Here is a 22,776-nt window from a genome sequence, read left to right on the forward strand (position 1 = left end):
CAATCGCTGCCTCAACAGCTGCCTCAATCGCTTCCTCAACAGCTGCCTCACCCGCTGCCTCAACAGCTGCCTCAGTGACCACTGCCTCAATCGCTGCCTCAACAGCTGCCTCAATTGCTGCCTCAACAGCTGCCTCAACAGCTGCCTCAATCGCTGCCTCAACAGCTGCCTCAATCGCTGCCTCAACAGCTGCCTCAATCGCTGCCTCAATCGCTGCCTCAACAGCTGCCTCAACAGCTGCCTCATGCACTGCCTCATGCACTGCCTCATGCACTGCCTCAAAAGCTGCCTCAACAGCTGCCTCAACAGCTGCCTCACCCACTGCCTCAATCGCTGCCTCAACAGCTGCCTCACCCACTGCCTCAATAGCTGCCTCAACCACTGCCTCAATCGCTGCCTCAACAGCTGCCTCACCCACTGCCTCAATCGCTGCCTCACCCACTGCCACAATCGCTGCCTCAACAGCTGCCTCAATCGCTGCCTCAACAGCTGCCTCAACAGCTGCCTCAACAGCTGCCTCAACCACTGCCTCTACCACTCCAGTCGCACTCAATCTACAAGTACCAAACACAATGAATTATTGTGAAATGTTTATTAGAGCAGGGAGACTAATGCTCACTCCAGCATAAACAAAGCCACACTGACGATGTGTCAACCACTCCCTCGTATTTTTGTACAACTTCCTTCTTCAATTATATCGTATTTATTATTATTATTATTATTATTACTATTGTTATTATTAGCAGTAGCAGAAATGTTTGATTCTTTGCTGTGTTCAAGAGTAAACACATATCACCGTCTAATACCTGTCCGAATAACCATTCCAATATGCAGTCATGAATGGGTTTACATTACATATTTATACTGCAGTTTAATAGCAAATAATGAACAAACAAAACACTCACCACACTGAGTGGTGGGAGGGCTGGCTGCCAGTTGCGGGGGTCGGTGGGAGGGTAGTAGGGACTCACAGGTGGCGGGAAACTTGAATATGATTTGACGGCTGGGAATTTGGCGGTTGGGAATTCGCGAATGTGTGAAGCCCGCGAAAGCTGAAAATGTGAATGTTGAGGGAGACCTGTAAAGTAAAAAATGAAATATCAAAAATAAAAATAAAATAAAATCATTACAAAAATGTAATGTTAAGAAAGTCTACGGAAAGTATGGGTTTGTCAGTTAAAAACAGAGTAGGGGAGTTAGTAGATGGGGAGATGGAGGTATTAGGTAGACGGCGAGAATATTTTGAGGAACTTTTAAATGTTAAGGAAGAAACAGAGGCAGTAATTTCATGCACTGGTCAGGGAGGTATACCATCTTTTAGGAGTGAAGAAGAGCAGAATGTAAGTGTGGGGGAGGTACGTGAGGCATTACGTAAAATGAAAAGGGGTAAAGCAGCTGGAACTGATGAGATCATGACAGAAATGTTAAAAGCAGGGGGGGATATAGTGTTGGAGTGGTTGGTACTTTTGTTTAATAAATGTATGAAAGAGGGGAAGGTACCTAGGGATTGGCAGAGAGCATGTATAGTCCCTTTAAATAAAGGGAAAGGGGACAAAAGAGACTGTAAAAATTATAGAGGAATAAGTTTACTGAGTATACCAGGAAAAGTGTACGGTAGGGTTATAATTGAAAGAATTAGAGGTAAGACAGAATGTAGGATTGCGGATGAGCAAGGAGGTTTCAGAGTGGGTAGGGGATGTGTAGATCAAGTGTTTACATTGAAGCATATATGTGAACAGTATTTAGATAAAGGTAGGGAAGTTTTTATTGCATTTATGGATTAAGAAAAGGCATATGATAGAGTGGATAGACGAGCAATGTGGCAGATGTTGCAAGTATATGGAATAGGTGGTAAGTTATTAAATACTGTAAAGAGTTTTTATGAGGATAGTGAGGCTCAGGTTAGGGTGTGTAGAAGAGAGGGAGACTACTTCCCGGTAAAAGTAGGTCTTAGACAGGGATGTGTAATGTCACCATGGTTGTTTAATATATTTATAGATGGGGTTGTAAAGGAAGTAAATGCTAGGGTGTTCGGGAGAGGGGTGGGATTAAATTTTGGGGAACCAAATTCAAAATGGGAATTGACACAGTTACTTTTTGCTGATGATACTGTGCTTATGGGAGATTCTAAAGAAAAATTGCAAAGGTTAGTGGATGAGTTTGGGAATGTGTGTAAAGGTAGAAAGTTGAAAGTGAACATAGAAAAGAGTAAGGTGATGAGGGTGTCAAATGATTTAGATAAAGAAAAATTGGATATCAAATTGGGGAGGAGGAGTATGGAAGAAGTGAATGTTTTCAGATACTTGGGAGTTGACGTGTCGGCGGATGGATTTACGAAGGATGAGGTTAATCATAGAATTGATGAGGGAAAAAAGGTGAGTGGTGCGTTGAGGTATATGTGGAGTCAAAAAACGTTATCTATGGAAGCAAAGAAGGGAATGTATGAAAGTATAGTAGTACCAACACTCTTATATGGGTGTGAAGCTTGGGTGGTAAATGCAGCAGCGAGGAGATGGTAGGAGGCAGTGGAGATGTCCTGTTTAAGGGCAATGTGTGGTGTAAATATTATGCAGAAAATTCGGAGTGTGGAAATTAGGAAAAGGTGTGGAGTTAATAAAAGTATTAGTCAGAGGGCAGAAGAGGGGTTGTTGAGGTGGTTTGGTCATTTAGAGAGAATGGATCAAAGTAGAATGACATGGAAAGCATATAAATCTATAGGGGAAGGAATGCGGGGTAGGGGTCGTCCTCGAAAGGGTTGGAGAGAGGGGGTAAAGGAGGTTTTGTGGGCAAGGGGCTTGGACTTCCAGCAAGCGTGCGTGAGCGTGTTCGATAGGAGTGAATGGAGACGAATGGTACTTGGGACCTGACGATCTGTTGGAGTGTGAGCAGGGTAATATTTAGTGAAGGGATTTCAGGGAAACCGGTTATTTTCATTTAGTTGGACTTGAGTCCTGGAAATGGGAAGTACAATGCCTGCACTTTAAAGGAGGGGTTTGGGATATTGGCAGTTTGGAGGGATATGCTGTGTATCTTTATATGTGTATGCTTCTAAACTGTTGTATTCTGAGCACCTCTGCAAAAACAGTGATAATGTGCGAGTGTGCTGAAAGTGTTGAATGATGATGAAATATTTTCTTTTTGGGGATTTTCTTTCTTTTTTGGGTCACCCTGCCTTGGTGGGAGACGGCCGACTTGTTGAAAAAAAAAAAAAAAATGTAATGTTGATATTCAGCAGTAAGGTTTGACTTATGTCCATTTTCACTTACGACTGGTTGGTCGGAACCAAGCTTGGTCGTAAGTCGGATGGTACCTGTATATCATACTTTGTATACTTATTTATCCTCTTTTTCATAAAATATGTATTACTTATTACCAAACCTCTTTTTACACATAGCTCAATTAGAGGCTCCCCATTTTCATTTACCACTGGCACCCCAAATTTACCTATTATGTACTCCCTCCACAAAATTTTTACCCACTTTAGCATTGAAATCCCCAACCACAGGTAGTCACACTTAGTTCAAAATTCCCTATGCACTCACTCATTATTTCCTAAAATCTCTCTCTCTCCTCTACACTTCTCTCTTCTCCAGGTGCATAAATGCTTACTATAACCCACTTTTCACATCCAACCCTTATTTTACTCAACATAATCCTTGAATTTATACATTTATATTCCCTCTTTTCCTGCCATAACTTATCCTTCAACATTATTGCTACTCCTTCTTTAGCTCTAACTCTATTTGAAACCCCTGACCTAATCACATTTATTTCTCCCCAGTGCAACTCTCTCACCCCCCTTCAGCTTTGTTTCACTTAAAGCCAGGGCATCCAGCTTCTTCTCATTCATAACATCCACAATCATCTCTTTCTTATTATTTGCACAACATCCACGCACATTCAAACATCCCACTTTGATGGTTTTCTTCTTTTCTTTTTAGTAGCGTATAAGGGAAAAGGGGTTACTAGCCCATTGTTCCCGGCATTTTAGTTGACTTTTACAACACGCATGGCTTATGGAGGAAAGATTCTTATTCCACTTCCCCATGGATATAAAAGGAAAAGCAATAAGAACAAGAACTACGTATTAAGATAAAATCAAAGAAAACTCAGATGAGTGTGTATAAATAAACATGTACATGTATGTGTAGTGTGACCTAAGTGTAAGTAGAAGTAGCAAGACATACCTGAAATCTTGCATGTTTTATTTTTTTCCAACAAGTCGGACGTATCCCACCAAGGCAGGGCGGCCCAAAAAGAAAAACGCAAGTTTCTCTTTTTAAATTTAGTAATTTATACAAGAGAAGGGGTTACTAGCCCCTTGCCCCTGGCATTTTAGTCACCTTTCACAACACGCATGGCTTACGGAGGAAGAATTCTGTTCCACTTCCCCATGGAGACAAGAGGAAATAAACAAGAACAAGAACTAGAATGAAAATAGCAGAAAATTCAGAGGGGTCTGCATATATATGCTTGTACATGTATGTGCAGTGTGACCTAAGTGTAAGTAGAAGTAGCAAGATGTACCTGAAATCTTGTATGTTTATGACACAGAAAAAAGACACCAGCAATCCTACCATCATGTAAAACAATTACAGGCTTTTGTTTTACACTCACTTGGCAGGACGGTAGTACCTCCTGGGTGGTTGCTGTCTACCAACCTACTAATACTAATACATGTACACATATATATACACACATATACACATACATACCCCTCTGGGTTTTTTCTATTTTTTCTTAACAGTCCTTGTTCTTGTCTATTTCCTCTTATCTCCATGGAAAAGCACAACAGAATTCTTCCTCCACAAGTCATCAGTGTCATAAGAGGCAACTAAAATGCCGGGAGCACGGGGTTAGTAACCCCTTCTCCTGTATGCATTACTAAATTTAAAAAGGGAAACTTTCATTTTTCTTTTTAGGTCACCCTGCCTCAGTGGGATACAGCAGGTTAGGTGAAAAAAAAAATAACAGCATACTGACCAGTACAAAAACAGCACAATTCAAATGACTCTTAAAACTGCAACAGTCTCACCCCTCCTTCAGAGTGCATCCACTGTGCTTCCTGCTTTCAAGACTCAAGTCTGGATAACCAATTTTTCCCAATAGCTCTATAGATACTACCTTCCTCATATGCCAAGAGCACGTCAGGCCACAAAAATCACTAGCCTTCATTCACTCCAAACTAACACACTCACACAAGTCTACTGGATGCTCATGCCCCTAGCACTCAAAACCTCCTTTACCCCCTCCCTCTAACCCTTCCAGGGATGACCACATTCCTTCCTTCCTTCCTTCAACACCAGAATTAAACACCCACTTGGTCCTCCTGTTCTGCTTCATCTTTAAATGCAAAAAAAAAAAAAAAACACCCCAACATCCCCACTCCATCTTCAAGTTTTATGCATTAATATTCACACTACACTTTGCTCCTAAACATGACATCATCACTGCCTTCAGCCTCCTCCTAGCATCACTCTCTAAATCCCATGCTTCACACTAATATAAAAGTGTTGATACCATTATACTTTGGTACATTCCCTTTTTTGGCTCATCAGATAAACTTCCTTTCTACAGATGTCTCAACACATCACATATCTTTCTCCCCCTCAGTTATCCTATGAACAAGAATTTTTTTTATAGATTAGTACTGGTTAAGAATATTTTTTTTAACCTCAGCCATTTCCCACCAAGGCAGGGTGACCCAAAAAGAAAGAAAATCCCAAAAAGAAAGAAAAACCCAAAAAGAAAAACCCAAAAAAGAAGGAAAAAAACAAAAAGAAAGAAAAACCCAAAAAGAAAGAAAAACCCAAAAAGAAAGAAAAACCCAAAAAGAAAGAAAAACCCAAAAGGAAAGAAAAAACTTTCATCATCATTCAACACTTTCACCACCACTCATACATAATCACTGTCTTTGCAGAGGCACCCAGATACTACAGTTTAGATGTCCCTCCAAACTGCTAATATCCCAAACCCCTCCTTTAGAGTGGAGCCATTGTACTTCCCATTTCCAGGGCTCAAGTCCGGCTAACAGGACTTAATATTTGATATTTGTGTATTTCATATGAAAACTACATTTATAAAGGAGTTAAATACCATGATTCTTTGCATTATTATTTTTTACCTCAATACAGTGGACCCCCGCATACCGGACACATCGCATACCGTACAATCCGCATACCGGACGCTTTGATCGCTAAAATTTTGCCTCGCATACCGCCCAAAAACCCGCTCACCGCCCTTCGTCCGAGACGCGTCCAATGTGCGGCCTGAGCCACGCTCACATGTTCCGCCAGTGGCATTGTTTACCAGCCAGCCTCCGCGGTAACATCCAAGCATACAATCGGAACATTTCGTATTATTACAGTGTTTTTGGTGATTTTTTTTCTGGAAAATAAGTGACCATGGGCCCCAAGAAGGCTTCTAGTGCCAACCCTACAGCAATAAGGGTGAGAATTACTATGGAGATGAAGAAAAAGATCATTGATAAGTATGAAAGTGGAGTGCGTGTCTCCGAGCTGGCCAGGTTGTATAATAAACCCCAATCAACCATCGCTACTATTGGTGGTACAGCTGCTGCTGTACCACCGTCAGCTGCTGCTGCACTGTCAGCTGCTGCTGCACTGTCAGCTGCTGCTGCTGTACCACCGTCAGCTGCTGCTGCTGCTGTAGTACCGTCTGCTGCTGCTGTAGCATCGTCTGCTGCTGCTGTAGCATCGTCTGCTGCTGCTGTAGCATCGTCTGCTGCTGCTGTAGCATCGTCTGCTCCTGCTGTAGCATCGTCTGCTGCTGCTGTAGCATCGTGTGCTGCTGCTGTAGCATCGTCTGCTGCTGCTGTAGCATCGTCTGCTGCTGCTGTAGCATCGTCTGCTGCTGCTGTAGCATCGTCTGCTGCTGCTGTAGCATCGTCTGTTGCTGCTGTAGCATCGTCTGTTGCTGCTGTACCACCGTCAGCTGCTGCTGCTGCTGTAGCACCGTTGTTGGTGTGGCTTATTGAGAATACCAAGAAACAATTAACCCCAGAGGATTTGCCACCCAGGATAACCCAAAAAAGTCAGTGTCATCGAAGACTGTCTAACTTATTTCCATTGGGGTCCTTAATCTTGTCTCCCAGGATGCAACCCACACCAGTCGACTAACACCCAGGTGAACAGGGAAAATGCCTGGAACTAGTGCTCATATTGGTGAATTTAGAGCCAGCAAAGGTTGGTTTGAGAGATTTAAGAATCGTAGTGGCATACACAGTGTGATAAGGCATGTTCTGGAAGAAAATGCCAAACAGGACCTACAGTACTCAGGAGGAAAAGGCACTCCCAGGACACAGTGTCTCATCAGTCATTGATGCATCTTCAATAAAGGTAAGTGTCATTTATTCTTCATTTAGTAGAGTAGTACATGCACAATATATATTGTGCATGTACTACTCTACTATTGTGCATGTATCCTTCTCTTTGTGTGTAGGAAAATGTATATTTCATGTGGTAAAAATTTTTTTTCATACTTTTGGGTGTCTTGCATGGATTAATTTGATTTCCATTATTTCTTATGGGGAAAATTCATTCGCATACCGAACATTTCGCATAACAACCAGCCCTCTTGCACGGATTAAGGTCGCTATGCGGGGGTCCACTGTAGTCATCTTCCATCAAGGCAGGGTGACACAAATGAGGAAACACATTTACAATCCTTTATTCAGCTGCTGTCTTGCCAGAAGCGTGCATACATTACAATTCAAATTATCCTCTGACTACAATATCCCACTCCTCCTTCAGAGCACATGCACTATACATCCCACCTCCAGGACACAAGTCTGACCAACCAGTTTTCATGAATCCCTTCATTTTTCATTTACCTTGCTCACATTCCAAGAGCACATCCATTCCATCCTTATCCATTCTCTTTATCATTATATTCACAAACAAGAACTAAACCTGTGTGGGTCATTCAGTGCTGAATGCTTGTGCATGAAGCAAAAATTCCAAACTTTCAAGATTTGGATAAACTGAGAACATGAAGTGATAATGAGTAATATAACTGAATGTAGGAAAGTGTCATGTAATCTAAATGGGTAATAGTTGAAACAGGCCTCCTAAAGAATACAGATTGTGTGATCCAATTTTAAGATCTGGGAATAAAGGATCTGGGAATAAAGGATCTGGGAATAAAGACTCTGGTAGAAGAGAATGCTTTTAACACAACATTTTGCCCAGGGCTGGGCTTTTTCAAGTACACAGGAATGAGCAAATACACTGCCTTATAAGGTAAATGAGCACCTCACAGTGCTTGTTTGCCTTACAAGTAGTGCATTTGCTGATTCCAGTGTACTTGAAAAAGTCCAGCCATGGACAAAACATTACATTAAACAAGGACTCTGTGCTACATGTGTATTCATTCCTGCCTTGTTGGCTTTTACCACTATCTACCTTCAAGAGCATCTAGCAGTGAAAGAATTTTTTACCACACTGGCCATTTCTCACCAAGGTAAGGCAACCAAAAAAGTACACACACTGCTCATTTACCAACTATCTTGCTGGAAATGAGCAGTCACCACAATTAAAATGACATTCCCACCTAACCTTCAGGGTGCAGGCACTGTACATCTCACCTCAAGAACTCAAATTTATGAAAGCCTGAATACAGATATTTTCAGACAATGAAAACAAAATCAAGACACTTAAGATAGGACACCATGAATACAGCCCTGCTAATAGATACAAACAGGTAATCACCAACAGGCAATTACAAGGCAGTAACTACAAGCAGGTAATTACAAAAAGGTAATAACAAATAAAGAATTAAATGGGTAACCAAAACAAATAATCTCTAGAAGGGAGTTCTATCAAAATAATCTACAAGCAATTACAAATTATCAATTACAGGTATTACAAACAGCCAATTACACACAGACAGACAGACAGACATACACACAAACAAATCATCATAACATGTCAAAATACCATAAACAATTGCATTATCTTCAGAGATCCCTGGGCAAATACTGAACTACCCACACAGTCCCTGTAAGCCTGAAGTGCCCAAGTTTTTTGGCAGTGGGCCACATGACTAGAAATAAAAATGTCTGGAAATGAATGGTGAAGCATTGCCAGTTACTAATTAAAAGAATAAAAATTTTTTAGCAGTAATAAAAAAGTTGAGTTGAAGAAGAGTTGGTTAGACCCATTAGCCTAGTAGTTTAAGTGCATTAGCTAATTAGGCAAAAAAAAAAATTAAAACGCAGGTAAAACATACTACAGTCAGATCTAGGCGAGTAGAAATAGGAAGCATGCCCATCTCACATTCAGCAGATGGAGGATCAAGCCTCTATTACACCTTGTGCTGAATGACCCCACATGAGTTTAACACTTAACATGAATTATTATTACAGTCTAACAAGCAACATTCAGCTTGTGGACTCCATGTTGGATGCTCGTGCTCTAAGCAAAACTGAGCCCCTTTATATCCACTTAAGCACTAAAAGCATAGTAAAACATACATACTCTGTTCCTGTTGGAGCCCCAAACTCTGGTAAATAAGGAGACATGGAGAAATCTGCAATGCTTAATACTAGTCGCAGTTTTCTTTTGGCATCAGCAAAGGCATAACTTGTTTCAATACTATTTGGGTCTATGTACAGTCTTTCATCTTCCTCTGTTTTTGCTATTTCACCGACTTGGCTGTGGAGGCAACAATGGTTACTAATTATTATTATATTTATGGGAAGTGCTAAATTCTTAACAATCATTTATTAGAAGTGCTAAATTCTTAACAATCATTTACAAAAGTGCTAAATTCTTAACGATCAACAGTACTTGAAAAATGGAAGGAAATCAAGTTTGATCGAAGGAAGGGAAGGCTAGCTCCAATTCATTAAAAAAAAAAAAAAATTATCAGCTTCAAAGCATCCTCTTTAAGGGAATTAATGGTTAAGAGAGGTTACATTAATGCAGTATCTAAAATCCCACTTCTAGCTACATATTTTTTCACCTATAAATTGAACTTTGTATATAAAGATGTAAAAATTAAATTTTTTACTTACAGATTGTGTTGGGCAGAGACCATGCCATCAGGCTCTGAGGTATCCATTTCTGGCTTCTTATTGCGGTATTTTGCCAGGATATCATCACTGGTTTCTTCGATTGTTGGAGGCCGATTATCTTCAGATAAAGCTCGTCTTATGGTCAGATCTTGGCTATTAAGCCCTGAACGTATATATGCTGAATCATCACCAGGTCTGCTGCCTGGTTTACGGCGGCCTTTAAACCCTGGGAGTTTGAAGTTTTTGAAAAATCCTCGTTTATGTTTTGCATCACCATCAATTGCATCACGATCGCCTCTTTCAGCTGTTTTATCAAAACTAATGCTTTTTGGTATTGCTCCTGTGGCTGCCATACTGATGGCCGGTGCACTTAGCTCTTGATTATCAACCGAATCTGTTGTAGGACCAGAACTAGCATTAGAAGCAGAGCGTAACTTTCCAGAGCCTCCAACTACATCAGATCCAGAACTGCTGGAAGATGCTAAACTAGTTGTACTCAGATGTAAGCTGCTGTCCTCACCTGAACCACGATCGCTGGACACAAGTTTATGATGAGGATGAATAACAATGTGTCCTCCTTCATTGCTGCTCCCCAAATCCATTAGAGGGGCACTGGAGCCTCCCCTACTACTATCGCCAATAAAAGTATTAAGTAAAAGGTGTTGGTCACCTGACACAATACCATTATTAGGGAGTGTTGAAAGGTTAAGGCTTAAACGTCCCAGAGATTGTGTGGCTGATGCAATTTCCTGTTCTGCTTGTGGCAACTCTTCTTCTCTGTCAGATGGTAATTGGTCCATGAGGCACTGGTCTTCTGCTGGATGGATAGGTTGAAATTCTACTCGTGGGGGAGTTGCTGGTCTGCCTGCCCTATTTTGCAATACTGGAATGGGTTTCAGAATACCACTAGGTATGCTGTTACCTGAATCTGAGGTTAATGAATGTGGCAAAACAGGCATTGGTTTCAATATCCCTCCACTGCTGCTTCCTCCCATGGCCCCACTCAGTGTTCCATCAACTGGTGAGCGAGAGCCATGCGCACGTGGTGTAACATTATCTTCATGATGTAAGGGTTCAGGTCTCAGCAAGTCACTTCCACCCAGTTCAACTTCAACTTCTGATCGCCCTGTGTCATCTGACCGTGCAACACTTTGTGCATCATCTGTATCAAACTCTGTCATCCTTTCTGAATCAGAGGCTAGAACATCTGTGCTCCAAGCTTCTGATGCAGTTTCAAATGTCTCTCCAGTAGCATCTCCACTCAGGTAATCTCCTTGCATTCTATCCAATTCTGCTAAATGTCGATTTAAAAGTTGATCGTGAAACTGGTCCCCACGATCTGCAGCTTCAATTGTTTCTGAATCACTGGCTAACACATCAGTGCTCCAAGTATCGGAAACTAGAGATATAGTTTCATCTCCTCCTATTAGCGGCTTAATTTCAAAACGTCCAAATTTTTCCTCGATATCTGCTCTTGCTGGTTTAGGGACAGTCACCGGGACATTGGGTGGTGGTGGTTGGTTTTCTTCCCCACTTCTCAAGCCAGCTTCTTCTCCCTCTGTTACCTGCGATGAGGGAGTGTCGCGGCCAGAAACATTGGGAGTTCCACGGCCAGACACATTTGCTGATACCATGTCTGACAAGTTATCAGGCTGATCTTCCTAAAAAAAATGAGATATGTAAAATTAATTGTTTGTTATGATAGTGACTAAAAAAAAAAAAGTAATTATCATTATTATTGTGACCACATTGTTGAGAGGGAAGGTGCTCATTTGGAAAGGATGAAAAAGTATTCTAAGAAAAGATTATATTACAAATAAAGGCAAAAACCAAAAATATACCATGGATTCCTGCTTAACAACCTAGACAGGGACTGAAGGAAAGATTCATTAAGCAAAAAATATTATGCTAATTGTATTTTCCCATAGATGCCAGTGTTATAACTTCAGATGGGAACCAGGACAATAATATTCCATATCTAATTCCTAGTATTTTTTATTCTTGATGAACTTTTACCAAAAGAAACACAAGCTTACCACTCAACACATCACATGATCATAAAAGAGTCGAAAAAAAAAAAGTGAGAAAAAATAAAATACAAAATTCAGTCATACTTCATCTGGTCATATTTCAATTTTTATTTGACTTGGAATATATCACTGAAATTCAAAATGAACTGTAGGATTCTTTTTAAATAAGCTCCTTGAAATTCCCATGCCCAAATCTCTATCTTAAGGAAAGTTTTTCTCGTAAACATTAATATAAACCATCTTATGAGTAATATTTAATGAAAATTTTTTAAAAAATCAAGGCATGTGCACTGACTGTTAGCTCAATGCATGACACTCAAATTGAGAATGAATTGTATTATTTTGTTCAAAATAAGCTTAATGGATTTCCCATACTCAAATCTCTACTTTTGGTTAAGCTTCTCTAATGAATGACAGAAGAAACTAGTTTAGAATGACATTTATTTATTTATTTATTTATTTATTTATTTATTTATTTATTTATTTAAAAATTTGAGCACACATACAGAGGTACAAAAAATACAGATAAGAGCAGCATGCCAAAGCCACTTATACTATGCATAGCATTACGGGCTGGCTTAGAATTAACTTAAGATATTGAGATATTGTTTAAAAAAAAAAGGAAATTGTGAACAGCCCCCAGACATCTAGTTATATTAGTGAGCAGTCATTAATTATGGGGAAGGGGTCTGGTGTACGAGTGGGAGACAGTTCTTATGCAGAAGGCTAGTCCTAGGTTTCTTTTTGGTTTTAATTAAATTACATTTACTGACTGATCGTTAAGTGGGGGGTCTACTGTATAAGAGAAAATCCACCAAGGCAGAAATAAAGATTTTATTAACCCTTTGAGGGTTTTGGTCGTACTAGTACGTCTTACGCGTAGGGGTTTTTGACGTACTAGTACTCATAAATTCTAGCGGCCTCAAATCTACTGGGAGAAAGCTGGTAGGCCTTCATATGAAAGAATGGGTCTATGTGGTCAGTGTGCACAGTCTAAAAAAAAATCCTGCAGCACACAGTGCATAATGAGAAAAAAAAAACTTTGACCATTTTTTTGGAATAAATCAGCGACTTTGCAGTGTATTTTCGTATGGTATTTATTGTTGTATTCTAGTTTTCTTGGTCTCATTTTATAGAATGGAAGACATATTACAGAAATTGAGATGATTTTGACTGGTTTTACAATGAAAGGTGCCTTGAAATTGAGCTCAAAGTAGCAGAAATGTTCGATTTTTACCAAACTTCAAAAGTAAACAAATCGTGCCAAGCGTGCAATACACGTCAACTGGTGAGTCTAATATTCTTTCACAAGTGCACCAATAATATTTATACCATTTTTTACACTAATGTAGTAGTCTGCACAACAGTAAATCTTATATTTTTTGTGAGAATAAAAATTCAAAGTGGAAAGCAAAAGAATATAAGAGGGGCCTTGAGACGTGACTAATGACTAGAGGAAATGTCATTTTAGTGCCAGGAATGTCTTTCTTGTTTATTCTGGACCCTATTCGGAAATTGGCATCTTTTGAAATTTGTGTGAAATTGGCAAAATTGCTAAATTCTGACCACTGTACTGGATAGTTGAATTTCATAAATGGGTGGTTTCTTGCACCCATTCGATAGAAAAAATGGAGTTCTAGCGAAATATTCATGTTTTTTGTCGACTAGTACAGTGAAATTGGCCGAAAATGGGGCTCAAAGTGGGCAAAATCGCCGATGCGTAAACATCGCCGAGACCGCTAACTTTGCGAGAGGATAATTCCGTAAGTTTTCTATCAAATTTCAAACTTTTGGTGTCTTTATGATCGGGAAAAGATTCTCTATCTTTTCATAAGAGAAAATAATTTTTTTTTTTAAATTTGGCCGACCCTGAGAACGAGTTTCGGAGAGGGCCTGTCGACCCTCAAAGGGTTAAAGAACAATCAACAAACCCTTTCACAATAATTTCCAGATTCAATCTGATAATTATAGGAAACTAGAACCACCCCAATAAAATATCTACAGCAGTATCTCAGCCATTTCATATGCTATATTTAAAATACTGTATTTCATGTGAATTCTCTTTATATAAAAAAACAACTCCCTCCTAACAAGCTGCCTACTTTTTTTATATTATTGCTCTTATATTGCTCTTAAAGGTTTAAAAATGTAGTGTTAGAGTGTTCAGCAGAAGTTTGTGGTTACAGGAAAGTGTGTGCAGGAGGGAAGAGGAGCGATTGGTGGAATGATGATGTAAAGAGAGTAGTAAGGGAGAAAAAGTTAGCATATGAGAAGTTTTTACAAAGTAGAAGTGATGCAAGGAGGGAAGAGTATATGGAGAAAAAGAGAGAGGTTAAGAGAGTGGTGAAGCAATGTAAAAAGAGAGCAAATGAGAGAGTGGGTGAGATGTTATCAACAAATTTTGTTGAAAATAAGAAAAAGTTTTGGAGTGAGATTAACAAGTTAAGAAAGCCTAGAGAACAAATGGATTTGTCAGTTAAAAATAGGAGAGGAGAGCTATTAAATGGAGAGTTAGAGGTATTGGGAAGATGGAGGGAATATTTTGAGGAATTGTTAAATGTTGATGAAGATAGGGAAGCTGTGATTTCGTGTATAGGGCAAGGAGGAATAACATCTTGTAGGAGTGAGGAAGAGCCAGTTGTGAGTGTGGGGGAAGTTCGTGAGGCAGTAGGTAAAATGAAAGGGGGTAAGGCAGCCGGGATTGATGGGATAAAGATAGAAATGTTAAAAGCAGGTGGGGATATAGTTTTGGAGTGGTTGGTGCAATTATTTAATAAATGTATGGAAGAGGGTAAGGTACCTAGGGATTGGCAGAGAGCATGCATAGTTCCTTTGTATAAAGGCAAAGGGGATAAAAGAGAGTGCAAAAATTATAGGGGGATAAGTCTGCTGAGTATACCTGGTAAAGTGTATGGTAGTTATTATTGAAAGAATTAAGAGAAAGACGGAGAATAGGATAGCAGATGAACAAGGAGGCTTTAGGAAAGGTAGGGGGTGTGTGGACCAGGTGTTTACAGTGAAACATATAAGTGAACAGTATTTAGATAAGGCTAAAGAGGTCTTTGTGGCATTTATGGATTTGGAAAAGGCGTATGACAGGGTGGATAGGGGGGCAATGTGGCAGATGTTGCAAGTGTATGGTGTAGGAGGTAGGTTACTGAAAGCAGTGAAGAGTTTTTACGAGGATAGTGAGGCTCAAGTTAGAGTATGTAGGAAAGAGGGAAATTATTTCCCAGTAAAAGTAGGCCTTAGACAAGGATGTGTGATGTCACCGTGGTTGTTTAATATATTTATAGATGGGGTTGTAAGAGAAGTAAATGCGAGGGTCTTGACAAGAGGCGTGGAGTTAAAAGATAAAGAATCACACACAAAGTGGGAGTTGTCACAGCTGCTCTTTGCTGATGACACTGTGCTCTTGGGAGATTCTGAAGAGAAGTTGCAGAGATTGGTGGATGAATTTGGTAGGGTGTGCAAAAGAAGAAAATTAAAGGTGAATACAGGAAAGAGTAAGGTTATGAGGATAACAAAAAGATTAGGTGATGAAAGATTGAATATCAGATTGGAGGGAGAGAGTATGGAGGAGGTGAATGTATTCAGATATTTGGGAGTGGACGTGTCAGCGAATGGGTCTATGAAAGATGAGGTGAATCATAGAATTGATGAGGGAAAAAGAGTGAGTGGTGCACTTAGGAGTCTGTGGAGACAAAGAACTTTGTCCTTGGAGGCAAAGAGGGGAATGTATGAGAGTATAGTTTTACCAACGCTCTTATATGGGTGTGAAGCATGGGTGATGAATGTTGCAGCGAGGAGAAGGCTGGAGGCAGTGGAGATGTCATGTCTGAGGGCAATGTGTGGTGTGAATATAATGCAGAGAATTTGTAGTTTGGAAGTTAGGAGGAGGTGCGGGATTACCAAAACTGTTGTCCAGAGGGCTGAAGAAGGGTTGTTGAGGTGGTTCGGACATGTAGAGAGAATGGAGCGAAACAGAATGACTTCAAGAGTGTATCAGTCTGTAGTGGAAGGAAGGCGGGGTAGGGGTCGGCCTAGGAAAGGTTGGAGAGAGGGGGTAAAGGAGGTTTTGTGTGCGAGGGGCTTGGACTTCCAGCAGGTATGCATGAGCGTGTTTGATAGGAGTGAATGGAGACAAATGGTTTTTAATACTTGACGTGCTGTTGGAATGTGAGCAAAGTAACATTTATGAAGGGGTTCAGGGAAACCGGCAGGCCGGACTTGAGTCCTGGAGATGGGAAGTAGTGCCTGCACTCTGAAGGAGGGGTGTTAATGTTGCAGTTTAAAAACTGTAGTGTAAAGCACCCTTCTGGCAAGACAGTGATGGAGTGAATGATGGTGAAAGTTTTTCTTTTTCGGGCCACCCTGCCTTGGTGGGAATCGGCCAGTGTGATAATAATAAAAAGAATAATAATTATATACTGCTTACATGCATATCAAGCAGTCTCCTTTTGCAAGATAAAAATATTGCTGAGAGTTTCATCATGGTTTTACCATATTTTACTGTGAACAAGATGCTCCAGTGTCAAGGATGCCACCCCAAGTCTGACTTGCTTAATTTGGGAAAACAAACAGTATTCATGGTAATAACAGTAATGAAGTTATGTTAAGCCTGAAGCATTACATGTAAAAAGACGTGTTGATGGATTGTTCTGCGGTTATTTATCACTGATACAACTGACTGGGATGTTTGCCAGTCAGCTGCTTCAGCCAAAACTTGCTACATTTACATGAAACAGTGCTAAGAAACTCGCCAGCATACAGGCGATTATTCTAGATCTGCTAAATCCCAAGCATGAGATTAAAAGATTCTTACATTCAGAACTGTCAACAAAATGTTCTTTGCAGTTAACTTAAATAGTCAACTACTCATAATGAACAATGTTCAGCAATGACAAAGACATACTGCCCTCTCAGGTTTTCAATTTATTAAGTTTATTTAGGTAGGGGCACATATAAATAGTTACACAAATTATCATACATAGTAACATGTGTAAATTACCTAGGATAACCCAAAAAAAAAAGGCAGACAAGTGACTTATTACCACTGGGGTCCGTGCTTTCCATTGTTTGCCATTGTGTACTGAATGGTTCTTCAGTTTTCTTGTGCTTGGCAGTATTTTTCTCTTTTAATGTGACTCAATTTAGCTGCAATTGAACATTCACAAGACACTTTCACTCATACAAGTCACATACAATATGTGAACTGGACCAGACTGGCAGTGTTCTCTTCCTACTCACTGTCTCAGCACAGCAAGTGGTTGTGTCTACGGCTAGGAATACATATTGATTTGTGATGGTTTTCATGGGTTTTAAAAATATTTTATGTTTATGTTTTTAAGTTGTGCTTTTATTTAATAAATGTATGGAGGAGGGTAAGGTACCTAGGGGTTGGCATAGATCATGCATAGCTCCTTTGCATAAAGGAAAAGGGGACAAAAGAGAGTGCAAAAATTATAGGGGAATAAGTCTGTTGAGTATACCTGGTGAAGTGTATGGTAGAGTTATTATTGAAAGAATTAAGAGTAAGAGGGAGAGTAGGATAGCAGATGAACAAGGAGGCTTTAGGAATGGTAGGGCATATGACAAAGTGGATAGGGGAGCAATGTGGCTGATACTGCAAATGTATGGAATAGGAGGTAGGTTACTGAAAGCAGCAGAGAGTTTTTAAGAGGATAGTGAGGCTCAGGTTATGTGTGTAGGAGAGAGGGAGGAGATTATTTCCCAGTAAAAGTAGGCCTTAGACAAGGATGTGTGATGCCACCATGGTTATTCAATATATTTACAGATGGGGTTGTAAGAGAAGTGAATGCTCGGGTATTGGCAAGAGGTGTGGGGTTAAAAGATAAAGAATCTAACAAAGTGGGAGTTGTCACAGTTGCTCTTTCCTGACGACACTGAGCTTTTGGGAGATTGTGAAGAGAAGTTGCAGAGGTTGGTGGATTAGTAGGGTATGTAAAATAAAGAAAATTAAAAGTGAATATAGGAAAGAGTAAGATGATGAAGATAAAAAAAAGTTAGGTATCAAAAGATTGGATATTAGAGTGGAGGAAAAGAGTATGGAGGAGGTGAATGAATTCAGATATTTAGGAGTAGATGTGTCAGCAAATGGGTCTATCAAAGATGAGGTGAATCATAGAATTGATGAGGGTAAAAAGGTGAGTGATGTACTTAGGAATCTGTGGAGACAAAGAACTTTGTCCATGGAAACAAAGAGGGGAATGTATGACAGTATGGTTATACCAATGCTCTTATATGGGTGTGAAATATGGGTGGTGACTGTTACAACAAGGAGAAGGCTGGAGGCAGTAGAGATGTCATGTCTGAGGGCAATGTTTGGTGAGAATATAATGCAAAGAATTCGCAGTTTGGAAATTAGGAGGAGGTGCAGGATTACCAAAACTATTATCCAGAGGGCTGAGGAGGGGTTGTTGAGGTGGTTCGGAAATGTAGAGAGGTGGAACAAAATAGAATGACCTAAAGTGTGTATAAATCTGAAGTGGAGGGAAGACAGCCTAGGAAAGGTTGGAGGCAGGAGGTAAAGGAGGTTTTGTGTGCGAGGGGCCTGGACTTCCAACAATCATGTGTGAGTATGTTAGATAGGAGCGAATGGAGGCGAATGGTTTTTAGGATTTGACGTGCTGTTGGAGTGTGAGCAAGGTAACATTTATGAGGGGATTAAGGGAAACTGGCAGGCCAGACATGAGTCCTGAAGATGGGAAGTACAGTGTCTCCACTCTGAAGGAGGGTTGTTAATGTTGTAGTTTTATAACTGTAGTGTAAGTGCACCTCTGGCAAGACAGTGATGGAGTGAATGATGGTTAAAGTTTTTCCTTTTTGGGCCACCCTGCCTTGGTGGGAGACAGCCGATGTGTTAATAAAAAAAAAATTAAGTTTATTGATTTTACTATTTAATGAGAGAACATTTGTACTTCAACACAACTAAAACAAACCTATGGTGTGCAACTGGTGGCTTTTGTACATTTTTTTTTTTCAACAAGTCGGCCTTCTCTCACCGAGGCAGGGTGACCTAAAAAGAAAGAAAATGCCCAAAAAAAAAATACTTTCATCATCATTCAATACTTTCACCTCACTCACACAATATCACTGTTTTTGCAGAGGTGCCCAGAATACAACAGTATTGTAGTATATACGTATAAAAATACACAATATATCCCTCCAAACTGCCAATATCTCAAATCCCTCCTTTAGAGTGCAGGCATTGTACTTCCCATTTCCAGGACTCAAGTCCAGTTACATAAAATAACCGGTTTCCCTGAATCCCTTCACTAAATATTACACTGCTCACACTCCAACAGCTCATCAGGTCCCAAATACCATTTGTCTCCATTCACTCCTATCTAACACGCTCACGCACACTTGCTGGAAGTCCAAACCCCTCGCCCACAACACCTCCTTTACCCCCTCCCTCCAACCTTTTCGAGGACGACCCCTACCCGGCCTTCCCTCCCATACAGATTTATATGCTCTCCATGTCATTCTACTTTGATACATTCTCTCTAAATGACCAAACCACCTCAACAAACCCTCTTCAGCCCTCTGACTAATACTTTTATTAACTCAACGCCTTCTCCTAATTTCCACACTCCAAATTTTCTGCATAATATTTACACCACACATTTTTAGACAGGACATCTCCACTGCCTCCAACCGCCTCCTCACTGCAGCATATGAAGGATGAGGTTAATCATAGAATTGATGAAGGAAAAAAGGTGAGTGGTGCATTGAGGTACATGTGGAGGCAAAAAATGTTATCTATGGAGGCAAAGAAGGGAATGTATGAAAGTATAGTAGTACCAACACTCTTATATGGGTGTGAAGCTTGGGTTGTAAATGCTGCAGCGAGGAGGCGGTTGGAGGCAGTTTAGATGTCCTGTCTAAGGGCAATGTGTGGTGTAAATATTATGCAGAAAATTCAGAGTGTGGAAATTAGAAGGTGTGGAGTTAATAAATGTATTAGTCAGAGGGCTGAAGAGGGTTTGTTGAGGTGGTTTGGTCATTTAGAGAGAATGGATCAAAGTAGAATGACATGGAGAGCGTATAAATCTGTAGGGGAAGGAAGGCGGGGTAGGGGTCGTCCTCGAAAAGGTTGGAGGGAGGGGGTAAAGGTGGTGTTGTGGGTGAGGGGTTTGGACTTCCAGCAAGCGTGCGTGAGCGTGTTAGATAGGAGTGAATGGAGACAAATGGTATTTGGGACCTGACGAGCTGTTGGAGTGTGAGCAGGGAAATATTTAGTGAAGGGATTCAGGGAAACCGGACTGGAGTCCTGGAAATGGGAAGTACAATGCCTGCACTCTAAAGGAGGGGTTTGGGATAGTGGCAGTTCGGAGGGATATACTGTGTATTTTTATACGTATATACTTCTAAAATGTTGTATTCTGGGCACCTCTGCAAAAACAGTGATTATGTGTGAGTGAGGTGAAAGTGCTGAATGATGATGAAAGTATTTTTTTTTTGAAGGATTTTCTTTCTTTTTGGGTCACCCTGCCTCGGTGAGAGACAGCCGACTTGTTGAAAAAAAAAAAAATGTTCCTTTAACATCTGGATCATTTGAGGTGATTTGATGGTAAACAGATGATTTACCATACTCATACTACCATAGTTCATCCAACTCCATCACCTGGCTTACCTTAGCCTCCTGTTGCTAAGAGCCAACAAATTATTACAATTATTATTATTTAGCCATTATTTTATACAAAACAGTATACATGATTCATTACTGGGTCATGTACAGGAGCTTAGATTACTGTGTTTTATCGAAAACTTCTCTAAGCTTAAGTTGAGTCCTCTCAGCAATGCAGATATGACTTGGGCTTGCCTAGTATGGGCCAGTAGGCCCGCTGCAGCGCTCCTTCTTTCTTATTATCTTATGTAACCTTCGGCCTTCAAGATGCAAGGTACATTTTCAAGACTTAGTTGGGGAAAAAATAGCATCTTCAACACCTTACATTACTTATTAATAGTCGGAAACTCAACCAAAAATATCATAGGGACCACGACCAATTGCATGAAAATGTATTTATTGATTAGTGATACCCCATTTACCTGCTCAACATCGTCAAGGCTTGATGCCACACTGTGATTGCTTGCAGCTTCACTAATCGCTTCCAAATTGTCTGAAGTATTGCCAATAGATCCTTCATCATGTGAAAGTGAAAAACGTGTCCTTTTTTCTATAGTAGCCTCCCCTCCACCACCATCACCTTCATCCTCTACATTCATCCTTACACGAGAGGTGGATTTTGTCTGTGAAAAAAAAAATGAAATGGAGAATCGTGACAAATGTCATGAACAATGAGTTTTAATGCTAATTTTGAAAATTAGGGTTTAAAGGACACATAAAATTGTGCACTTTGTCAAATATGTAATGCAGCACAATTATGCCATAAATCAGCCATATCAGAGGTTGGGCCACTGGGGCTATGATCCCCTAAACCACTAACAAGATTCACTGTTTTTCCTGTCTATCAATGAAGGTTCACTAGCACTGAATAAAGGCTTAGATAAAATCCCTCCAGGTTTAACTAGGGAGCCACTGTATTGGCTAATTACATTATCATTATTATTATAGAAAATTACAATTACTAATACAGTAGTCTCCCATATCCATGGGGGATACATTCCAAGACCAACCATGGATACATGAAACCGTGGATAGTAGTAAACCTTACATGTATGTATGCATGTGTGTGTATGTGCATGAATGTGTGTGTATATATATATATATATATATATATATATATATATATATATATATATATAGGATTTGTTTATTTCCTCTTATCTCCATGGGGAAGTGGAACAGAATTCTTCCTCCGTAAGCCATGCGTGTTGTAAGAGGCAACTAAAATGCCGGGAGCAAGGGGCTAGTAACCTCTTCTCCTGTATATATTACTAAATGTAAAAGGAGAAACTTTCGTTTTTCCTTTTGGGCCACCCCACCTCGGTGGGAGACGGCGTGTGTGTTGAAATAATAAATATATATATATATATATATATATATATATATATATATATTATATATATATATATATACAGTGGACCCCCGCATAGCGATTTTAATCCGTGCAAGAGGGCTCATTGTTATGCGAAATGATCGGTATGCGAATGAATTTTCCCCATAAGAAATAATGGAAATAAAATTAATCTGTGCAAGACACCCAAAAGTATGAAAAAAAAAATTTTTTTACCACATGAAATGTTAATTTTAATACACACAAACTGAAAAAGGCATGCACAATTACATGACACTTACTTTTATTGAAGATCTGGTGATGATTGATGGGATGGGAGGAGGGGAGAGAGTGTGTTAGTGTTTAGAAGGGGAATCCCCTTCCATTAAGACTTGAGGTGTCGAGTCCTTTTCTGGGGTTACTTCCCTTCTTCTTTTAATGCCACTAGGACCAGCTTCAGAGTCACTGGACTTCTTTCGCACAACATATCTGTCCATAGTGGCCTATACCTCTCGTTCCTTTATGACTTCCCTAAAGTGTTTCACAACATTGTCAGTGTACAGGTTGCCAACACGGCTTGCAATAGCTGTGTGAGGGTGATTTTCATCCATGAAGGTTTGCACTTCAAGCCACTTTGCACAGATTTCCTTAATCTTTGTAGTAGGCAACTTCTTCAATTTCTCTCTCCCCTCCTCTGAACCAGTTTCCTCAGGTCTGGCCTCTTGCT

At 40.1% G+C, this 22,776-nt stretch overlaps 1 protein-coding gene across 1 annotated transcript in view; it reads right to left on the minus strand.

The window, feature by feature from the left end:
• The window catches only part of Gapvd1 (GTPase activating protein and VPS9 domains 1), a gene marked incomplete at its 5' end in the record, with an annotated part of 48,588 nt that extends 27,246 nt beyond the window's left edge, over nucleotides 1–21,342 (minus strand). Inside the window, 3 exon segments of the mRNA XM_070081293.1 lie at nucleotides 9,498–9,674; nucleotides 10,037–11,697; nucleotides 21,142–21,342. Coding sequence (XP_069937394.1) covers nucleotides 9,498–9,674; nucleotides 10,037–11,697; nucleotides 21,142–21,342 — 2,039 coding nt within the window.
• Nucleotides 21,343–22,776: the final 1,434 nt, after the last annotated feature.

The sequence above is a fragment of the Cherax quadricarinatus genome, unplaced genomic scaffold (assembly GCF_038502225.1).
Source record: "Cherax quadricarinatus isolate ZL_2023a unplaced genomic scaffold, ASM3850222v1 Contig2230, whole genome shotgun sequence".
Classification (NCBI taxonomy): domain Eukaryota; kingdom Metazoa; phylum Arthropoda; class Malacostraca; order Decapoda; family Parastacidae; genus Cherax; species Cherax quadricarinatus.